At 32.0% G+C, this 16,969-nt stretch overlaps 3 protein-coding genes across 4 annotated transcripts; all 3 read right to left on the bottom strand.

The window, feature by feature from the left end:
• Window positions 1-676: 676 nt before the first annotated feature.
• On the bottom strand, window positions 677-2,181 carry LOC111316916 (uncharacterized protein At5g64816-like). Its single transcript, XM_022919155.2, has 2 exons — window positions 1,879-2,181; window positions 677-1,049 (listed from the first exon to the last, which is right to left on the bottom strand). The coding sequence occupies exons 1-2, from the start codon at window positions 2,179-2,181 to the stop codon at window positions 1,038-1,040; spliced, it is 315 nt and encodes a 104-aa protein (XP_022774890.1). The 3' UTR covers window positions 677-1,037.
• Window positions 1,539-10,496, bottom strand: LOC111316915 (small GTPase LIP1-like). Of its 2 annotated transcripts, XM_022919150.2 has the most exons (9): window positions 9,879-10,496; window positions 8,714-8,805; window positions 8,489-8,630; window positions 7,424-7,728; window positions 4,943-4,996; window positions 4,712-4,848; window positions 3,393-4,556; window positions 2,445-2,501; window positions 1,539-2,224 (listed from the first exon to the last, which is right to left on the bottom strand). In XM_022919150.2, exons 1-7 carry the CDS (start codon window positions 9,967-9,969, stop codon window positions 4,361-4,363), a joined length of 1,017 nt encoding a protein of 338 aa, XP_022774885.1. In that variant the 5' UTR covers window positions 9,970-10,496; the 3' UTR covers window positions 1,539-2,224; window positions 2,445-2,501; window positions 3,393-4,360. The 2 variants fall into 2 exon arrangements, with proteins under 2 accessions (XP_022774885.1, XP_089610141.1); XM_089754015.1 differs by lacking the exon at window positions 8,489-8,630 and having other exon boundaries at window positions 8,714-8,816.
• Window positions 10,497-11,275: 779 nt separating this feature from the next.
• On the bottom strand, window positions 11,276-14,861 carry LOC111316105 (putative WRKY transcription factor 51). Its single transcript, XM_022918119.2, has 3 exons — window positions 14,572-14,861; window positions 14,250-14,396; window positions 11,276-11,805 (listed from the first exon to the last, which is right to left on the bottom strand). Exons 1-3 carry the CDS (start codon window positions 14,844-14,846, stop codon window positions 11,601-11,603), a joined length of 627 nt encoding a protein of 208 aa, XP_022773854.2. The 5' UTR covers window positions 14,847-14,861; the 3' UTR covers window positions 11,276-11,600.
• Window positions 14,862-16,969: the final 2,108 nt, after the last annotated feature.

Genomic DNA, 16,969 nt, shown 5'->3' with positions numbered 1-16,969 from the left:
AAAGTTAAATTTATTCCAATAAAAAAGATAAAAATTTATACGATAAACGCCATCATTCTCAAATACCAGTGAATAAAAAAACTTAGTGTTTTTCTAGGATTAATGATTTTGTTTGATATAAATAATAGGTCATGGATTTATTTGAATAAAAAATAAAATATAAAAATTTATTTATAAATAATGAAAAGTTCATAGACTCATTTACTATTTTAACCCTCTGCATTTATATCTGTTCATTTGAGTGGACTCATTCATTTAGTATTTTAAACTTTAGTATTTATTTTAATATTTAATATATAGTGAATTAACATATAATTTAATAATTAAAAATAATTTTAAAATTAATTAAATTTGTATTATTTTGTAGTTAAAACCTCGAATAGAAAAAAAAGATTTTTTATTTAAAATTACCTTAATAAATAATATTTGAAGGGTTTTGATAAAAAATTAATACTTGTGGTATTAATGTATTTTTTGTTAAATCTTAGAAGGGAACAGAACGTTGTGACGTTTCTCAAACTAAAAAAATTAAACGTATTTTTATCAAACTTCAAAATAAGTTTCAGGTTCGAGAATAATTAGACGCGTATTACCCTTTATTCGTGAGTTAAAAACATTTAGACGGGAATTATTTTTCTCAAATGAATTAAATAAAAATAGAAAAATTAAAAGAAAGTTAAAAATAAAAAAAAAATTATTTATCTAGAAAAAACAATCATCCCACCTTTTGAAATGTTCAGAAACGGATGCCTAAGAGCAAGGTGGCAACGCCACGTTACTTGTATTTGGCAAAAAGTGTGTAAACTTGAAACCACCCCTAACTACAAAGCTTAAAGCAAATGCGAATACTACTTTCTTTTACTTGATTATTTCTATTCTATTTTTGCAAATTTAAGAATGAATAAATCTAGAAGAAGCTCCACTCTGTTTCTTTGGTTCATCATTCTCTCGCATCAAATTCCATCAGTAGTTTGTAATGAAGAGAAACCATCTTTCTTCCAAGTTGTATCAAGCACCATTTCATTGTTGAAGAAATCTCAAAAAAGTTCCTGGGAAAAGATTAAGACCATTATCCATGAATTCCAGTTGCAGTTTACCCCTCCAAATCTAGAGTAAGATTGCATGACAATGTTATGTTTTTGTTATTACATACATTGATTTCAATGTTGAATGTACATTCTCCATTGACATGTTTTGTTCCTTGTCTTACCAGTTTTAGAAGCACGGACACAGAAAAAGCTACGGGTTCTCATAGTGTAGGAGAGAATATGAAAGAAGCAGTGAAGAAAAGCATTGAAACAAGTAAAGTAACGGTTGAAGAAACCGCCAAATCTGCTGCAGAAGCTGTCGACAAGACTGCTGAGAAGGTGAAAGAGAGTATCTCTGATAATGAAGAATCTCATGATGAACTTTAAACTAAATCAGAAACCGTATCAGTAGAGTAATTTAGGTGTGTTTTCTGTAAGTCCGATTTTTGTTACATGATCTTTTATGTTTGCATATGTTACAGCAATTAGACTACAATGACGTACCATCAATGGCGAAACAAAGTTGTTTGATCTGAATTTATTTAACAGAAGAACACGTAAGAGACTTCATAATTCAAAGTTTACAGCTCAAGGAAACCGCACGTGTTCTATGTTTTAAAATGATGAATTTAAAAGCCCATAGCCTTTAACCACCATTGTTAAACAAAAACTCCGTTATGAAAATCATGCAAAATATTCAACTTAAAATTGACTGCAAGAAGGATCACCATTGAGAGACCAAGTAGTGAAACTGAGATAGCAGTCACCATAACTATGAAGAATGAGATGCAGATAGTCTAAGACATTCACTCTGACACCTTCGAAGGCAAATGTCATTCCAGTTGGGTACCTGATGTTGGTTGACGCAAACAGTACGTGCACAAGCATCAGAGCAAGCATCGAGCTCAGACACACCACAGACAGTTACACAAGTGTCAGGAATTGGATCCTTTGAAAATGCCCCAACTTTTTTCAACATTCTCTTTGATGTGCAGACTCTCTCACAAACAAAAATATCATCCGAGCTCTTCTCCCTTCCCCTGGCACTCTTAATTCTCTGTTCTTCAGCATGCTTTTTCTTCATTCTAAAAGCTTGCCCTGCGATAACTGCTGGGATGGCAGCCCCGAGAAGGGACCACCACACATCCACCATCACAAATTGCCCTTTCTCCTTTCCCTACTTCCTCTTCAGCACTCTTCAATGAAAGAGGAAAATACAGCACATGAACTATTTTTATTCATTTCTTGACTGAACAGCTAGCAGTTAAATTAAATTTAGCCGATTCACTTTTACTTTTAACACATAATTAAAAATTCCAGTAGCAAATGCAATCAAATCTACTTACAACAAGGAGCAGCCAATGACACCAAAAGAAAAAGGAGACTTTTAAAGGTAAATAAGTGACAAATACTTACAATCCGCAGTTAGAAGGCTGGATTTTTGGCTCCCTACCATTTAAAATTCCAGCATGTCTAGCAAACAATACACTAAAACATTATGCATTCAACTTAGCTTTAGTACAAGAAGACAAGTGCCACTTTCATCATATTATCTATGAATATCAGAGAGATAAAATCACAGAGAGAATATACGCAATGCTCCCACTATCGGCTTTAGAACCTACACATTTAACCTCTCAATAACAACCATTTTCCACTTGATTTTCCCAAAAAAGATAATCAAGCTACCCATCTTCCATTCGAAAGTTCGAAAGATTTTAAACAAAACTAAAAAAAATCCAAACAAGGTACATTACGGCCCGATTATAGCCAACAGCCATAAAAAGCCTCAGAAACCCATTTACATAAATTTTTATACATAACAATCAAATGGCTAATTCCATTTTCATCATACTACAAAACACATTCTTAATTTTGTGAACAAAAAACCACAGCTTTCTTAAACAATCGCATAAATTCAATTCCCAAAATTAAATTTCTTATTCTTCAAAAACAAAAAACTGAAACTCTTTCAGAGAGAATAAAATATCAAAAAGCATTCAACTTTAACAACGATCCTATTTTTTAACAATTATTTACCAAATATCCATTTCATTAAAGGAACAAAAGCATATCATCATGCAGTAACATAAACCCATTATTGAAATGATATAGTTAGGTATAAAACAAGTGAAATAAACACAAATCAAAAGCCCAAAAATAAGTTAAAAATCATAAAATTTAGATAAAGAGGGAAAAAAAAGAAGAGAAATCCAGATTTCGAGTTATAAATCGTATTACAAGGAAGATACACCGAATGCTGCTGCTAATCCTACAGGTTTAATTTCTACCAAATGAGGGGAAAAAAGACAAAAAAAAGTTTAGGGTTTTAGAGAAGAGAAAAGAAAGACAGAGGGGGCTGACCTTTGGGGCGGACCTTTTGAGGGTACGCGTTGGCTTTCGACCGTGGAAAAGGCTTGTTTTCAGTGTATTATTTACGGCGGAAGGGAAACAAAATTTTTTTTTTTTTAAATAAATTGAACGAGAAGTTTTGCTCATAAAATTACTATTTTTTAAAAGTGATATTTTATTGATTTGAATTTAAATTTTAATGTTTATAAATTTTTTTTATATTGAAGCTAAGATCCCTTTCATAAAAAAATAAAAATTTGAAAATATTAACTATTAATTAGGAGAATGTGAATGTTAATAAATAGGGTTAAAAACTGACACTTATTGCATTTTTTACTCTATTAAATAAAATTTTAAAATCACTCTCAGTATATTTAATTTTTTTAATAAAATTTCAGTCCAAACTAAAATTTAATGGGATTTAACTAAGGGATAATAATAATTAACGGCAATTATGGGATAATAATTAACAGTACCACTATTTTTTTAATCGTTAGATTAAACTTAAAATATTATTTTGATTATATATATATATTATTTAAGATATGCTCTGACCTTGTAACGGGATAACCCCTACTCAAACTCTTTTGTTAAAGAAAAAAAAAATACAAAAAGATGGTTACTTATTCACAGTGAAAGTTCTTATTTTCCATTCCTCAAACTGAAAGTAAAATCATGGGGGTGCCGCGGGGTGGGGGGGAATATGAAAGAAAAAGAAGGTTTGATTGAAAAGAATCGCCTATATTTTGGTGGGAGGCAAACAATCAATAATTATACATCCAGTTAAACTGTAAAACCCAGAAACCCTTTCCTTACAACTTTTGTTTATGGCCAAGGATATAAAAGAATTGACATGCCAGTTTTACAAGCAAAACGAATAAGGGGTAAAAATATGGAGCAACGAATAATACGGCCAACACAAAATTTCCCCTCCCGGCAATGGTGATTGTTTTGTAGCAAACATTGGAAATGATATTGCATCAGACATTGATATCTGAGCGCTTTGATCTGATGGTGCTGCTGATTTCTTGGGGGCCAGTAAAGGAGAATCTTGGGAGGCTGTAATTCTCAGTCACTGAAACTGGCTGTTGAGGGTAAAGCGTGGGAGGTGGAGTCAGATTGCGCTGAGCTGGTAGGGGAGGAAGCATGTTGTAATTGTAAGGGTCACCGCTCAAACTGCAAACAACAGAAAATTTAAGTAGGAAGCATCCTTTCATATAGGGCACCGCAAACATGAAGATAGAGAGAGAGAGAGAGAAGAAGAAGAAGAAGAAGAACAATAGTCTTCCTCACATAAAAGTTTCCCAAGGTAACTCCGTAGCCTGACTTACCTTTTACGCTTGTACAAATAGAACTGATCATCATCACTGGAATTTTCATCTAAACGTTGAGAAGTTCTCTGAACAGGAGTTATGGACCATGTGTTTGCAGTTGGTAAGTCATCTGGAAAATATCTTCTCCTAATCAACTGAAACGAGTACAACATAAGTTTAACAACAGCTAACTTGAAACAAATTGAGAGCTAGAATACCACACAAAGTAAGCGATGAGGACAGTAATACCATACGAAAAAATTTCATTACACCTTCCTTGTCATATCTAGCATCTTTGGCAGCCTGTAGACATCAAGCAAAATGTTAAGACATCTACAATTAGCAAAAGCCATAACTAATTTTGTTAACTCAGGTTTGCCATGCTCAGCAAAAGCATAGAATCTTCACCAACCCCAACTCTTTGCTAAAGTTTTAAACAGTACATCGTGATTGATTTATCAGTGGTGCCATCTTAGCTCATTTTGGCTTGCAGAAACCAACTTCATGAAGTAAAGTATCTTCCATAAAAGATATTTTCCAAGAAAAGAAAATACTACTATTGTTTGGACTCAAGAACAAACATTTATTAGTATTCCTTGTACAAAGGAAAATCTTTCTTTGCCACCACCTTTGCAACTCAAACTCACATGGAATGTAACTTATGTTGGAATAGCCAACCCCATTTACTCAATACTCGATGACTCTGACCTCAATTCACAGTTCCTAATTCAGATAACAAAGATTTCATAAACAAAAAGTAAGAACATTATTTGTTCTGCATGCGTGACAAAAGCCAAGAAATTTGTCCCTTTCTTGCCACTGCATCGATGCAGATTCATAATCAAAACTAACCCCATTCACAGCCCCAACAACCAGCCACCAAAATCATCCCAGATCTTAACAAATCAACCAAACATCATGGTAAATTAAATAGAAAATCTGAACAAGTGTGTGTGCTAACTGAAGACCATTTGTTGAGATTTGATATTAGTTTGACAAAGGTTTGAAACTGTTAGTGTTGAAATGGAAGGGAGCAAGTGAGAGAGATAAGTAAGAGCAGAACAGGGGAGAAAAATGACAAAAGGACAAGACGCTCTGTCACCAGCAACAGGAGCAGCTATCTCTGCAGGAAGAAAAAATCTAGATTTAGATCTTTCAGCAAGGCAGAGAAAGAAGAATTAAGCGGAGAGGGGTTTGCATTGTTGAAGTAGGTGACCGGTACCTGCAATGTGATGACTTAGCATCGAGAGGGAGGTAATTTGATGGAGGATGGAAATATGCTAGTTGAGGGATTATATTATCTAGGACATTATTTTTAATTTTAGGGTTTGATTGTAATCTTTACATATATTTAGGTTATTTTATGTTAATTAATATTTTATTTCTTGACCAAGTACTAGGATTTTAGGGTTATATTTGATATTTTGTGATTTAGCAGGGTTTCAGGATTAGTAATAAATGCCTATGTTATTTAATTAGGTTTTGGTTAATGAACATTTGAGATTATGAGATATTGATTATTGAGATTTTCCCCCTCTATTGATTCTTTCTAGTTTTCTCCATTAATTCTATTTTTCCCCCATTTCTTCTATTCCTCCCTAATTGCTGCTGTCTATCTCTGATTTTCCCTCTAAATTTCTATTTCTATCTCATTCCCCTACTTGTTCTACAACATAATTAGTCAGAAAAGGTTGACATACAAGTGAGCGATTTTTTTTTTCTTTAACAGTGCAATTGCTGGGTGAGGAAACTAACTTCCTGGCCTCAAATCTGGAAGATGTTTTCATCACTTTGCTTTGCTATTTTGTTTTGTAAGTGAAACTTGTTTCTGTTCACTTTTTTTGTGTGTCTACCAAACACCAAAAAATGCAAAGAATGACTTTAAATAAAACATCCAAAGGCTCAGTGTTTCCTAAATTTTGAATGCAAAATTTTACCCGTAACAGCTTGGCTGTGTTCTTTGGTTAAGTGAAATCTTAGCATTTATAATAATAATAAAAAAAAATGAATGCATATATCCATGTTAATAACAAAGCATAACAAATAATGAAAGGCATCAATAATGGAATCTCAAAATTATCTTAGACATTTGAATTCAAAGAAAAAGAAAATTAACAATAGAATGGTGAACATTTCATGCTAAAGAATTTGAGAGTTCCTAAAAATTGTCATGTACATGTAGTATGTTGCTAAAATAATTAAGAAGTAGAATGCACAGCATTCAACAAAATTAGAGCAAAACTGGAAATAACAACGCCAGTAAACAGTAGGTAATGGACAACTACCACTGTGAAATTACTAAATTACAAGGATTTATGGATCAACAAAACCATAAATTTCAAAGAACAGGTGTCACTTATCCAAGAGAGAGAGTCGCAAATTGAAAAGCAAGAAAATTGCGGACAATTAATGAAAACTGTTGCACTTCATCTTTCTTCACGCAGCAATTTGAGACATAAATTAATCAAGTAAAAGAAAAACTATCCTATTTGACTTAAATTTTACAAAATATGAACTGAAACGTATCATCTCCCTTCTTTTAAACTGACATGTTGTCTACAGGATTCTAATTTTATTGCAACTACAATCTACATGAAATAGATCAATTACACTGAAACACCCAAGTTTCCCCCATAAATTTCTGCAAGCATATAACAAGGAAAGAATAAAATAAGAAAATTTACTCTAACCAACATATAAGCAACTCAGTGCATAAGTTAAAATGCTTACTGCAATAAGGCCTCCACCACCAGGAAAACTCTCAGTCAGTGGAAGCTCCTCACTAGATGGAAGCAAACCCTGCTTCTCAACCCACTGACGAGCTACATCGACAAGATTTCCACTGCTACCTCTTGTACCCTCTTTAGCAGCAATATCAGCTTTGTTACCAATAACAATATATGGGACAGGAAGTCCCCCAGGACCTCCAGAACCTAGAGGAGCTGAAAATGTCCCAGTTGCGGCAATCTCAGCTGCCCACTTCTGCAGGCTTGCTTTTGTTCTCCTTTGGGAAAGATCATGAACAAAAATAACACCTGCACAAAATTTCAAGGCAGAATCATGAGAGAAAATCACAGGGCACAGGGCTTGCAGTAATTACAAAAGGCTATTATGGGAAGACGAAGCAAGAAAAAGTTTCCAGGCAAAGATGATTAGGTGCACATCAGTAGGATGGTAATGATGGCATGCTGATAATATTTAAGACCATTGAGTCAAAATTGCAATAGGTGCAATCAGCTTGTATTGCAAACATCTCTATTGAATAAATTCATTTATTTTGGTATTTTGCAAATTTGCATTCAAGTTACAAACTAACAGGGATTCTATACAGAAGAAACAACAATTTTCCAAAGCATCTTTTACACCTATAGATCTGTAGAATCAAGTGCAGCTTAAAAATTAAATATATTTTAGCTATGAACAAAAACAAGGGAATCAAACAGCTGCAGCTGTCTACGTTTCATTTATGGAATAACAGGCTATGGGAAAACTGATATAGTGCAACTAATGACAGTAGCCATCACTTCATATATATGCATGTCATTGAATCAAGGCACTGTTCAGAATATCAACCAAGAAATAGCCATGGTCCTCAACCTGTTCCCCATTCAACTGAAAATTTAATTTCAAGCTAGTACTAAATAGAACATGCCCACAGCAACCCATCCAATACTTCGAAAAAGAACAAGAAAGATTGTGGATTACTGGACTTACAAACTAAGCATCAGAAAGTTTTTGTACCAACAATTATCAAAAACTTAAACACATTTGCTCAAGCAAAGATCAAGTACTCACCATTAATTTTTGAATAAAAAAGAGACCGGCAATCTTTGTATCGCTCATGTCCTGACACATCCCAGAGTTCAATGAAGAAATCTCTCTCAGCATCCCCTTTTAAGCTACTTGAAGAGCTACCAGGACTACCATATGTGGTATGCTGGGTAGAATTGTGGGGGCTACTTGGTGAATGAACTCAAATAATAACTTTATTTAAAACAACAAAGGAGTACTAAGTCTTACCTTCACACCAACTGTACATCCAATAGTTTGAGGAGGGTGACCAGTGGAAGAGCCTTTGACAATCAGATGAATAAGAGAAGTTTTCCCCACACCTGCCAAAAGACTAAGATTTCAAGCTAAAGTCTGGCATCTAATAAAATGTTGAAAATAAACATTTTTTATATTTAATTAAGCATGAAAGTAAACAAATCAAAACAGCAGATCAAGAGTCTGCTTACTGCCCAATAATAGCACAACACTGTCAGAAACACTCAGCAGTAAAAAAAAAAAAAATACTATGACGTCCACAGGAAATATCATAGGAACATGAAACCAATGAATCCGTTGTATAGATTTGTTCTCTTGATACAGAAAGTAATAAAACAGTCGTCTACAAATTACTGAAGTGCTGCCACCAAGGCCATGCCAATTTTCCTTCTAGTAACTTGAAGTGTAACATTAGCTCAAGTGTTAAGGGTGGGATGGGGTATGGATAGAGATCCCAGGTTCAAGCCATGGAGCTCCCTCTTGTACCAATAAAAAAATTGAACTTTACCAAGTTAGCTCTTAAAATTAATGGTTTACCTAATAAACCAACTAAGATTTCTACCTTCTTCCCATTTCTGTCAAATCTTAATACATCACCCCATGTCTTTCTCCAATGGCTTCAAATTTGTTTCTTATACATACATATCACACACTACATCTCCTCAACCAAAAACTGAGAAAGTCAGGCAATTATTTCACACCATAAACTTCATATCTCATTTCTACCATTAATATAATGAATGGCCATTAATCAAGTTCTCAAATTTTTTATGCGCAAACAAAAACATTTGTTACGTTAAGTCCTTTTATCCTTACGTTCTGGTAGGTAATCCAAACGTTCATCTTTGTCCAGCATAGTTACACTTCAGTAAGCTTAAAACTGAACATTCATAAATTTAACCAAACCCTAATCAGCAACAGCTAAACTATGGTTTTGTACACCAAGATATTTATCAAGCATGTTCCTTCTCGTATAGTAACAATTATAATAATTTTATAGCATACAAACTCATTAAATTCCCTAAGCAGGCACTCCATACATAAAAGCATACAGCAAAAAGCAGAAAATTTTGCAAAGACAAACACAATTTATGAATACAAAAAATTCTGTGATTAAAAAGAAAGTAAAATTCGATACCTGAATCACCAACAACAAGAACTCTAATCTGCCCACAAGGAGGTCCTCCATTAAGCTCTTTGTTCTCCCTCTCACGTTCCCTCCAAAACATGTTTTTTCTCTTTTCTTCTCTCACAACCCAAAAAAAAGAAAAATCTACTACAAAAAAAAAGAAAAAGAAAAATCTACTAAAAAAGAAAAAAAAACCCAACTCAACTTTACAAACGATAGCAAGATTAATCAAGTAACATCAAAGAGGCACAAATTCAAAGAAGAGTAACAATTTCTCAAAATGGGTACCCAAAATTTCAAACCAATATCCATCTCACACCAAAATCCACCCAAGATCTACACCTAAATCCACCATCCCAAACTCATCATTTCTGAATCAAATTGGATCTAACAAAAAGACCTTCTTCAAATGGGTATCTTTAGAATGGAAACACAAGAAGTGGGTTTCTCTTTAAATTTCTCTTTAGAGCATCCAAATCTCAATCGATTAAACCTGAGTTTAAAAATATATTTTCCAGAAAAAAAAAATCCAACGTTTTTAGTGGGGTTTATCGGAAGATTAGATAAAGAGAAATCAATCAGATAAAAAAGAAACAAGTTAAAGCAGGGATGCAGAAATGGTTTTCTGATGGGTTGAGTATGGTGTTTCCTTTTTGTCATGCGCTTGAAGTAGAATGTTCCAATCACGCGTTAAGATGCGCGTCAAATGTATAAGATGTGTCAATTCCCCTTTTTTTTTTTTTTCTTTTTCCCAGATAAGATTTGTCAATTTCAGGAGAGTTAAGTGTATGAATGGCACCTCAAGAATAAATGATTCTTCAATTAAATTTGCAGATTTGCAAGCAAAAAAAAAAAAAAAAAACCAATAAAAATGGAAACAAAAAAGTAGTTTCCCTCAATAAACTTCCAACTTCCAAGGACCAACAGCAAGGCAAAATAGGCTTTTTCTTTTTTTTAAAAAAAGAAAAAAAAGAAAAAAAAGACATGGTCAATAATGGTTGGATCGGGCCGGACCATTTTCCAGTTTCCAACCCAAACCTGAAACCTCAATTTTGGAGCAACTCCAACGTTATCCATGTCAAGTCAATCTGATTATTATTTTTAATTGAATTATTTTTTATAAAATTATAAGTATAATAAAAATTATAATTGTGAAAATATTAAAATTTTATTGTTTTAGTTTTTCTTTGGAAAATTATCATTTTATGTGATAAACACAAAATATATATTTTTTATTTTTATCAATACATGTTAGATTTTTATTAAAATTTTAATTTCCTTGACTTATATATATTTTATAATTTTTGTATTACATCATCGTCTTATACATAAAATTGACAGATGCAATAATTTTATTAAAAAAAAGTATATTCTTTATATATTAATATACCAATAAAAAGTAGATCTGATAACAAAGATGGAAATTAAAATTATAATATTAAAAACAACAAAGACGACTTAAAGTCAATTCACTAGCTTGGCCCAGTCCCATTTTATTGTCCCTAAAGTGGGTTTGAAGGAGGTGGATCCCCTCTTCTAGGGGCTGAGTTATAACTGTTCAGCCCAAAAAACATAGTGAAAAATTAGGTCAACTAATCTCTCTCAAGAGCATTTATATGTATAATACACATATATATCATGAAAAATATCTTTCAAGTAGATGGCTATGTTAAGCTACATGGTAAGGAGAAGACGATGAAGAAGAATGTAAAAGTATTTTTTTTTTCCTTTTCATGTAGAAGAAGAAGAGGGAGGAGAAGCTGGTAAGGTCCAAGCATTAGGAGCCATAAGAGGCTTTTGATTATAGCAAAGCATATATGGGCTATCATGATTGTGAACACCTTCATAGGTAGTTATCACATAACTTCTATCATCTCTGTCCCTTTCTATCCTCTTCTTCACATTACATCCTTCACTTGAACATTTATAATAGTTCCTGCATACATTAAATAATTATTCACATCATGATCAACCAAGAGGACAATTGGGGAACACATAATTAACATTTAAATTCATAGCTATATTTATAAATTTACTTTTTTTTTTAAAATATAGATGATTCCAGATCATATAATAAAATGATAAAATGTAGTCATTTCTCATTCTATAAATGATCTCACTCGTATCTATCTAAAAATTCAAACTTGAAACTTTTAAATTATTAGAATATGAAATTTTAACCTCTAAGATGTTCCATGGATTGGCCAACTATAAATTTATATAAAGGCAAAGAAGCAAATATAAAAGCACATACTTCCATGCTTGTAATGAAAATATTTGAGGTTTGATCGATATTAACTATATATTTGATTAAAGTTTTATGTATTTGAATTTTCCTAAAATCCTCCAATTATCATAACTAAGTTCCAACATGGCAACACACTATATTTGTGTTTTTAGAGAGTTTTTTGTTGGGAAGTAGTATTTGTTTATGATTTATTGTGTATGATTCATATTGCAACAAAGCTTTTGCTTTTAAGTGGTCCTGCAAGCATTATGAATTTAAGTTTGATACTGTCCAGTAGTATTTTCACTGTTCCATATTTTTCCATCGATGCCTCAAACAGACTCCAATTTCATTCATACACAGCTTAATTTGTTACTCCGGAGAAGCCGAAAGCAACTATCCCTACCACTTGCTCTTATTATGTATAGTTTTAGCTTAGTTTCAATTGATTTTAAGGTTAGATGTTTAATATGATATTAAAACTTACACGAAATGAAAATTTATTAAAATGTTATTATCTCACGTGTAATAAATATTTAATTTTTTATAGTTTTATATTTAAATTGAAATTCTTCACTTACTGTTAATTGATTTTAGATTGAATGTTTAATATGGTGTCGGAGTCAATTTTTTTTATATTTTTTTTCAAATTTATCGCATGATAGTTTTTTTTTATTTCTATCTATACATGATAGCATGATGAAAGCCTATTAAAATGATATTATCACATATACAATAAATTTATAAATTTTTATAATTTTATATTCAAATTAAATTTCTTCACTTATTATCAATTGATTTTAGGTAAGATGATTTACAATTTACAATTCCATAAGCGAGTTGGAGCCTCAGACACCAACCCTCTTGCTCTTTAAGTCTCAGCAAAATAAGCCTCTGGACCTCAGGCACCCATCATGCACTTAAACAATATTAGAGCCTCGGACACCCACTAACTAGCTCTTAAGTCTTAACAAAATAAGCCTATGGACCCCAGGCACCCAACATGTACTTAAACAATATTAGGCCTTCGAGCAAGAGGTTCAACCGGCAGTTTTCTTAATAATATCAAAGTTTCATGACAGACTCCCGAGGAAACTATATTCAAATAACCTAAAGATATCATTAATTTAACCCGTGCATGATCTTTTGGCACCATATGCATCAGAAAAGAAAGAAAGAAAGCGATGGAATATATAGAAGGAAGAATTGCAGAGACCCCAAAATGCAAAGATATTTATACACGCGAGACAGAGAGAGAGAGAGAGTGCTAGGAAAATGCATGGCTATGGTTTCTTTTTGGGCAAAACAGGTAGAAAGGAAGAGTCAAAATACAGTCTAATTTTACACTTTGCACATATACATACACGCTAGCTAGTACTGTGCTCACGATGATAACGCAGCAGCCCTCTGTGTATGTACGTTGAGTGATCGATGCCTCCTGCAATTGCAGTCTTCATCGATGATGGCAATTTGGTTGTAATTTGTTTTAATGAGGTGTCCCACTTCCCCCCCCCCCCCCCCCTCCAAACCCTTTCCGATACAATTTGCTACTATCCTACTCTATGATGTGACGGGTTTGATTCATCGGTATATGTTAAATTATATGGCAAGGTTTTTTCCTAAAACTAAAACTCGCTCCACTTTAGGACAGGAAAGAAATGATGGAAAGGGAAATGCTTAAGGTATTGTTCCCAATATGAGTTATGAATCTAGTTGAATTGGATTTAATATTTATAATTGACGCAAAATAAATGAGAAAGACAAAGAGATGGTACACTAGAATAATATCATAATCCAACATGCAACCCATTAATTAAGATCCAAATTCATTGTTTGGAGACATAGATTGTCTGGATATAGTTTAATATAATTATTTCAAATGATCAGGGGAAAGAAACCTGAGAAATATAAAATTTTTATGAAGTTAATTATCAAGTTGGAAATATAATATAAAAACCACCATAGATTTATGCAAATTAAGTTATGGGGTCGGCTCAATATTGAAACCATAATGAGAAGTATTTGTTCCACCTTCCAACCTCAGTGAAAGTGAATTATTCACATCATATATGTTATTATTTCATGCAAGAAGATAAACCCAAATTCAAAGTAAAATTTTTCTTCTTACTTTGCACTGATAATTACCAAATTACCTTGGATTGGGGCTGGTCTTGACGAGCTTTTTCCCATATTTCCTCCATTTATATCCATCATTGATGACTTCTATCTCTGATTTCGTTCTAAATGCAACTCGATGTCCCAGTTCCAACTTGTTTTTCTTCTCTTCACTTTTGGATTTTCTACAAGTTTTCAAGCAAAAAAAAAAAAAACCCATTATTTCTTAAACAAAAATAAGTCAATGATAAACATTACTTTTACTTAATTTACTTCTTTTTTATGGGTTTTCAAGAAGAAAATAAAAAAAGCAAAAGAAAAATCCAAGCGGTTGGGGAGGGGGGGGTTTATATCACTTGCATGTTAGTATTTTTTGATGTTGCACCACTAACTACATTAGCGCCGCCTATGCCCTTCTCCGATGACGCCATACTTTGCGACAAATTGTCTTCCTCGAAGAAGCCATCATCGAGAATGAGATAATCCGAGAGCTCGAGCTCCGCCACCGGATCAGAGTTTCCAGAGAAGCAGGTGTAATTAGGGTTAGGGTTCGAGTTCTTATGAGAGAAGTCCATTTCTAAGGAAGATGGACTTTGGTCATCGATAGTGTGTAGGAAGGGTAACTTGTAAGGCATAGATGCAACCGTTTTATACATTTTTTTTATATAAATATCTATAATTTAAGAATTATCTTTGTTTTTGCTGTTTCATGGACGCTTTCCTGGGGGGAATTGACGAAGCTACTTCGATGTGCCACGTGTTAGGTTCGGTTGAGTGACGTCATGAGAGTGACGTATGGGCGCAACTTTAGTGCGTTGGAATTGGGGACCACTTGTAATGTAATTTAATTTTAACTACTCAATCTGTCGCTTTTGGTGGGCGGGAACCATTGCCTGTGGATGAAAACCATTGTGCCTATGCTACTTACACCACAAATTTTTGTCTATACCTGTGGCTATTCACGTGGCGCTTCTTGATTGGATTACATTCATCGTGATCATGAAACGGTCAAAATTCTTGTTGCACTTTGAATTTGAAATTTAAACAGCATCCAGTCATTGGTCCTTTCTCCTTTTATGGAACCGTAAAATAGTATTTATACTGTTACAAAAGCTTTTCTTAGATTAGACATATCACATGTTAAATAACACTAACTAAATTAAACATTTATTCAAAAATTAAAGGAAAATAAAAGACAGTAGGTATTTTTAAGGATACAAAAAGTCTTATTTTTCCTTAAATGTTGAATTTAAATTTAAATGTTTTTAAATTTTTACTGCGCCTGTGTTTTTTGTTTTCAAATAAGATAATGGCACTTTCTATTTTTTTTTCCTTTTTTAACTTTAATGTTAATAATAAAACATTTATAATTTTAATATTTTACCTACATAAGAAATATGCAAAGATCTAGTAGTAATTAAGTAATTTTGGAATTGTAATAAAAATAATTTAATTTTAGACTTCATCTCATATTCGAAAGCAAAAAAAAAAAAAAAACTTATTATTAATATCCTAAATTTTATATTTTTTATTATCTTTATTATTTTTAAAATTTTTTTATAAAAAAAATCACAACCTACAATGTAAAAATTGAAAAAAAAATTTAAATATAATAAATATCATGTTTCTAAAGAACTGTGTAAATTAATTAATTAAATTTTTAATTATTTTTTCAGCTATTTACAAAACCATACATGAGTGAGAAGTGGAGGTACTGTTTGACCACTTGACCAAGTAAGATGCGAATAATTCAGTTCTTAAATTTAAAAGCCAATTTTATTAGATGTGAAAGCAGTAAATATATTGTATGAAAGTGGAAGATAAATAATTTTACTATAAGTATTTTATCTACTTTACTTTTAGTCTTTTGTGCGAATTAGAAGGACTAATTTGTAAAACTTTTCAATTTTATTTAAATAATTATTACGGATCGCATTAGACCTTGAAATTTTGTCTAAAAGTTTCTAATTTGTATGGTAAATAATATTAAACATTTAGACGCTATAAATACTCATTCCATTTCTTTCTTTTACTTTAAAGAAAAAAATTTGAGGAGCAAAAGGGAAGTATGAATTTGTAAATATGTTAATGGATTCTTTCACTTACGAAGTATTAAGTACAAGCAAACATAAAAAAAAAAAAAAAAAAAAACAAAACAAAACAAAGAATATAAGTTGTACGTAGTTGAAATTTTACTAGCTAAATAAAAAAAAAATAATTTAAACATAACATTTTCACCTATTTTTCATGTCCTAATTTTGATGAGTTACAAATTTAGAAGATTATTTATATATATATATATTTAATTTTTCTTTCTAAACAAACCAATAAAAAATATATATATATTTATTTATTTATCTTTCTACTTTACTCGACGTTGAATTTTCATTTGTTTATATTTCTATCATTTCTACAAAGCAAAGCTTAAATAGTAAACTCCTTACAACACCCCAACATCATTATGTTCTTTATTAAACAAGATAATTACATAGGAAAAAATGTGGGTCATTAATATAGTAATAAGATGTTGATATTTATTTTTGAATGATTTTCTTTAATATATTTGTTTCTTCTTTTCTTTCCTTTTGGTTTGAATGAAGGGCAATTGAAAACAAAAAGAAGATGAAGACAAGATCTTTACTAACGGTACTAAATCACGTGTTTATGTTTCTCTTTAAGCTAACACAAAAACATATTAATAAGGAAAAAATAACAAGGATATAAGGGGAGAAAGTCTTATACAATATTAAGGATTAAA

Source organism: Durio zibethinus, chromosome 24 (assembly GCF_047325235.1).
Source record: "Durio zibethinus cultivar Kanyao isolate XHJ-2024 chromosome 24, ASM4732523v1, whole genome shotgun sequence".
Classification (NCBI taxonomy): Eukaryota; Viridiplantae; Streptophyta; class Magnoliopsida; order Malvales; family Malvaceae; genus Durio; species Durio zibethinus.
This window is presented reverse-complemented; position numbering and strand designations above follow the sequence as displayed.